At 33.2% G+C, this 6,086-nt stretch overlaps 1 protein-coding gene across 1 annotated transcript in view; it reads right to left on the bottom strand.

Annotated features, from left to right (window-relative positions):
- Positions 1-384: 384 nt before the first annotated feature.
- The window catches only part of LOC107841590 (1-aminocyclopropane-1-carboxylate oxidase homolog 1-like), a 7,511-nt gene continuing 1,809 nt past the window's right edge, over positions 385-6,086 (bottom strand). Inside the window, exon 4 of the mRNA XM_047396241.1 lies at positions 385-661. Coding sequence (XP_047252197.1) covers positions 385-661 — 277 coding nt within the window. The remainder of the gene's footprint in view (positions 662-6,086) is intronic.

Raw genomic sequence — 6,086 nt, forward strand, 5'->3', positions numbered from 1 at the left:
ATAGCCCCCCACCCTACCCCTGCCCCTACCCGTATAACTAAATATCCTAAACACAATCAAACACAATTTTTATTATTTCATCTTTCCCTTCAATTTTTTCTACAAATTGAAGGGACTGGTCTCAAAAGTATCAAGTACAGCATCCAATAACAATTCCTCAAGAAAGATCAATAATTAATAAACAGATTAAGTATCGTTGCTTGGTGCTGAAAGGTTTTGTATTTTGTGTGGAACCTATGTCCATATATGGAGGAGGAGAGAAGAAACGTGCTTAATAGACATGGATATAAGCTGAAAATGATCGAGTCAAAAAGATCAATGTACATAACGTAAGCGGTAAGACAAGTATGTTTGTGATGATATTACGCTAAATATAACACTTGCCTATAGATCACCTATATTGACCACGAGAGCTCCAAGAGTAGGCGGAACATCTACCCAATGGTTCTGATGTAGAACTTGGAGGCCGCCAATATTGTCTTGGAGGAGAATGGTGAGAAAGTCATTGTCAGCATGATTACTGGCGCCTCGAGTAAGTTCGGGTTGTAGGCATGCTGGATAATACTGGCCTAAAGCCAGAAGTCCCTCTATACAACCCATATCCTTGAGGTGGTTTGGTTCGAGACCAATAGCCTCAGACAGTAGTTCAAATTGTAAATTTCTATGGCCCACATAATTAATTTATTATTGGTTTAATAATAATTGAATAAGTGAAATCCTTAATCTATATGGAAAGTTACCTAGCAGGATAATTACTGAGTCCTAGTAAGATAATGATTGTATTCACCAATTACGTTGATGGAATGTGAAAACATAACTGACTATTACCATTATAAAAGGGGTCCTCTCTCTGCCAAAAGAAGAATAAGCTCCATCACAATTATTCTGAAAGTAAGTTTAAGAGAGAGAAACAATTCATTACTTCTTTTATTACGCTTTTGCTTCCGCTAAAGCCATAGAGAATTTAGGTAAGTAATTCTTTATTGAATTACTGTTATTATTGTATGTGAAAATCATTAAGTTCAACGTTCCTGAATAATACAAAGGATTATGGATAGGATTGTTTATGTATAAGATTGTTTAAGTTTATATAATCCGTTTTATGCTTACATGTGGTATCAGAGACTGGTTTTCGGAACAAGTGATTTTCTATTAAAATTAATGTTTCTTTAGATCTTGTGAATTTTAATTATGTTTGTTAGAAATTTCACAATTATTGAATAACGAAATTTGAAATATTGATATTATTATAATTGATTCTATTTAAAATAACATGAGTTTAATCTTTGTTATTTTAAATATTAAAGAAACAACTCTTTGTTGTTAGAACGTTGTAGTATGCAATAATAAAATTTATTGTTTCTTAATATAACTTAGAATCATATATATAAGATTCGTTAATCACTAAAGTGGTCGCATCTTTATGAAATTAATTTCAAAATAAAGGTTAAAGTTTAAATTAATTACCCATTAATCTTGATGCTTATAATTGATCTAATAATTATGGGTAAATTAAATTTTTAGTCATAAGACATTTGTGGATCACCCAAAGGTTGATTGTTTGTTCGTATGACCAATAAATATTAAAAAGATAATTTTGATGTATCGTTAGTTTATTTATTTATCCAAAGATGATAAATATTATTAATTGATGCATTAAATATTATCGTTTTGTGTTAAATATATTTTAAGCATCATTATTTTTAAAGTTGTATTTTGATGTTTCACCCAAAGGAGAACATCAATATACATTTAAGTAAGTTATTTCTGAATTTGATAATGTGTTTAAACTCGTAACTCAAAGTATTAACAAATGAGCATGTTCTATTTCAGCACTTGCCCTTCATTCGCACTGTGCCTCTGTTACGACTTTTAATGGACTTAACTTTTCAGATTGGTGCGAACAGATCAAATTCCATCTTAGGGTTTTAGATCTTGATGTTGCACTTTACTCTGAAAAGCCAACTGCTATTACTGAAGCTAGCAGCGATGAAGAAAAGTCCTATTATAAGCACTGGGATCGGTCTAACAGATTAGGCCTAATGTTCATGCGAATGAATATTGCAGGCAATTTAAGACTACTCTTTCCAAAACTGAAAGTGCAAAAGAACTTCTAAAACTTGTGGAAGAGTCTTCCTAAACTGCTGATAAGTCTCTTGCTGGGACACTAATGGGTACTTTGACCACCATGAAGTTTGATGGTTCACGTACTATGCATGAGCATGTCATTGAAATGACAAATATAGCAGCAAGACTTAAGTCATTGGGAATAGAAGTGGAATAGAATTTCCTTGTGCAGTTCACTATCAACTCATTATCGTCTGAGTATGGTCCTTTCCAAATGAACTACAACACCATAAAAGACAAATGGAACGTGCATGAATTGCATGGTATGTTGGTTCAAGAGGAAATGAGGCTAAAGAATCAAGGAACCCACTCCATTAATTATGTAAATCATCAAGGAGCTGAAAAGAAAGGAAAGAAACATGGTAAGGGACAACATAAGCAACTTAATGTTAATCAGTCCTCATCTCAAGTACATAAGAAAGGGAACAAGAATGAAAGGTGTCATTTATGTGAAAAATCTGGACACTTTTAGAAAGATTGCCTGAAATATAAGGCATGGTTTGAGAAGAAAGGTAAGCCTTGTGCTTTTATATGTCTCGAATCAAATTTAACTGAAGTTCCTTAAAATAGTTGGTGGATTGAATCTGGTTGTACTGTTCATGTTTCTAATACTATGCAGGGATTCCTTACAATCCAAACCATAAACAAGAATGAAAGATTTATTTACATGGGGAATAGAGTGAAGGCTCCAGTTGAAGCTGTCGGGACTTATCGTCAGATTCTCGATACTGGGCATCACTTAGATTTAGTTGAAACTTATTATGTTTCTTCTCTTTCGAGAAATTTAGTTTCTTTTTCTAAGTTGGATAAGACTGGATATTCCTTTAATTTTGGTAATGGATGTTTTAGTTTGTTTAAGAATAATTATCTCATCGGTACTGATACTCTTTGTGATAATTTATATAAATTGAATCTTGATAATCTATTTTCCGAAACACTCTTAACTCTACATCATAATGTTGGAACCAAATGAAGTTTCGTGAATGAATAATCTGCGTACTTGTGGCATAAACGTTTAGGTCAAATATCTAAAGAAAGACTGGAAAAATTAGTTAAAAATGAAATTCTTCCAGATTTTGATTTTACTGACCTTAATATTTGTGTTGATTGTATTAAAGGAAAACAAACAAAACACACAAAGAAAGAAGCCACAAGAAGCACACAGCTTCTTGAAATTATACACACTGATATATGTGGTCCTTTTGATATCACATCTTTCAATAAAGAAAAATATTTTATCACTTTTATTGATGACTTTTCATGTTATGAATATATCTATTTATTGCATGAAAAATATCAAGCGATTAATGCCTTAGAGGTATTTATTACTGAGGTTGAAAGACAACTAGATAAAAAGGTAAAAATAATCAGGTATGATAGAGGTGGTGAATATTATGGAAGATATGATGAAAGTGGACAACACCCAGGTTCATTTGCTAAATTCCTCAAAAAGCGTGGCATATGTGCTCAATACACAATGCCTGGTATACCACAACAAAATGATGTGGCAGAAAGGCGTAATCGTACATTAATGGATATGGTTAGGAGTATGTTAAGTAATTCATCTTTACCTCCTTCTTTATGGATGTATGCTTTAAGGACTGTCGTTTACTTTCTAAACAGGGTTCCTAGTAAAGCAGTTCCAAAGACACCTTTTGAACTGTGGACTGGTAGGAAACCTAGTTTGAGGCACCTGTATGTTTGGGGTTGCCCGACAGAAGTTAGAGTATACAATCCACAAGAAAAGAAACTAGATTCAAGAACAATTAGTGGTTTCTTCATTGGTTATCCAAAAAAATCAAAGGGGTATAGATTTTACTGTCCTAATCATAGTACAGTTAAAATTAGAAACGCTAGAGTCATTGAGAATGGTGAAGTTAGTGGGAGTGAAGAACCACGAAGTTAGGGTGCAAATTCCTCTACCCTGTACTTCTTTTAAATTTGTTGTTCCTGAAGCTATTGTACAACAAAGTAATCAACAAGAACAACAAATTAATATTCCTACTAATGAAGCCATAATTGATGAACCTGTAGTAGATGAACCCCAAGAAGTAGCATCAAGAAGATCTCAAAGACAAAGGAGATCTGCTATTTCTGATGATTATTTGGTATATCTACATGAGTCAGAAACTGACTTGGGAATTGATGATGATTCAGTTTTATTTTCATAAGCCATTGAAAGCAACAATTCTGATAAATGGATAAATGCTATGAAAGATGAGTTGAAATCTATGGAACAGAATGAAGTTTGGGACCTTGTTGACTTACCCGAAGGTTATAAAAGAGTTGGGTGTAAATGGGTCCTTAAGACCAAACGCGACTCAACTGGCAACATCGAACATCACAAGGTCAGACTTGTTACCAAAGGTTTCACTCAGAAGGATGGCATTGACTATAAAGAGACTTTTTCACCTATCTCTAGAAAAGATTCGCTCAGAATTATAATGGCCTTGGTAGCTCATTATGACTTAGAGCTATATCAAATGGATGTGAAAACAGTCTTTCTGAATGGAAATTTAGAGGAAGAAGTTTATATGAATCAATCTAAGGGGTTTTCTATTAAAGAAAAGGAATACATGTTGTGTAAACTTAAGAAGTCAATATACGGACTTAAGCAAGCTTCCCGACAATGGTATCTTAATTTTAATAAAACGATTGTCACCTTTGGATTTAAAGAAAACACTGTTGATCGGTGTATATATCTGAAGGTCAGTGGGAGTAAGTTTATTATGTTAGTCTTGTATGTTGATGACATCTTGCTGGTTACTAATGATCTTGGTTTGTTACATGATACCAATAAATATCTCTCTAACAACTTTGAAATGAAAGATATGGGTGAGGCATCCTATGTGATTGGAATAGAAATATTTCGAGATAGATCACAAGGATTATTGGGATTATCTCAGAAAACCTATATTAATAAAGTATTAGAGAGATTTAGAATGAAAAAATGCTCATCAAGTCCCGTTCCAATTTAGAAAGGAGATAAATTTAGTCTCAATCAATGTTCAAAGAATGACTTGGAACGAAAGCAAATGAAAGATATTCCTTATGCATCAATAGTTGGGAGTCTTATGTATGCCCTAAAATATACAAGACCAGACATCAGTTTTGCTGTTGGAATGCTGGGTCAATATCAAAGTAATCCTGGAATGGATCACTGGAAAGCTGCAAAGAAAGTATTACGATACTTATAACGAACGAAAGATCATATGCTCACTTATAGAAGATCTGATTATCTAGATGTGGTTGGATATTTAGATTCAGATTATGTTGGTTCTGTGGATATAAGAAAATCCACATTTGGATATTTGTTTCTGTTAGGTGGAGGAGCAATATCATGGAAGAGTGCGAAGCAGTCTATTATAGCTTCATCCACTATGGAAGCCGAGTTTGTGGCATGCTTTGAGGCCACAGTCTAGGCTAATTGGCTGCGGAATTTTTTTCAGGACTTGGACTAGTTGACAATATAACCAGGCCGCTGAAAATTTATTGTGATAATACCGCCACAGTTTTCTTCTCTAAAAACGATAATATTCAAAAGGTTCTAAGCATATGGAATTGAAATACTTTCTGGTTAAAGAAGAAGTCCAGAAACATAAAGTGTCAATTGAACATATTAGCACTAAGTTTATGATTGCTGATCTTTTGATGAAAGGATTACCTCCCAAAACATTTATTGAACATGTTGAAAGGATGGATCTTATTGATAACAATGAATGATTTTATGTAAAAACTTTATTATGTTTATGAAATTGACACTTTGAGCTCAAATTATATATGTTTCTGTTGTTACCTGTTTTCTCTTGTATACATAATATTGTGAATAATGATGACAGGTTCTGACTTAGATAAAGGATTCTAAGTATTATCGTTGGACCCATTATGTATTTGAAAGGTTATGTTAGGTAATAGACTAATATTGTAGTACATGGAAGGAACTATGTCAAGTAAAGTGA

The sequence above is a fragment of the Capsicum annuum genome, chromosome 9, assembly GCF_002878395.1.
Source record: "Capsicum annuum cultivar UCD-10X-F1 chromosome 9, UCD10Xv1.1, whole genome shotgun sequence".
Taxonomy (NCBI): domain Eukaryota; kingdom Viridiplantae; phylum Streptophyta; class Magnoliopsida; order Solanales; family Solanaceae; genus Capsicum; species Capsicum annuum.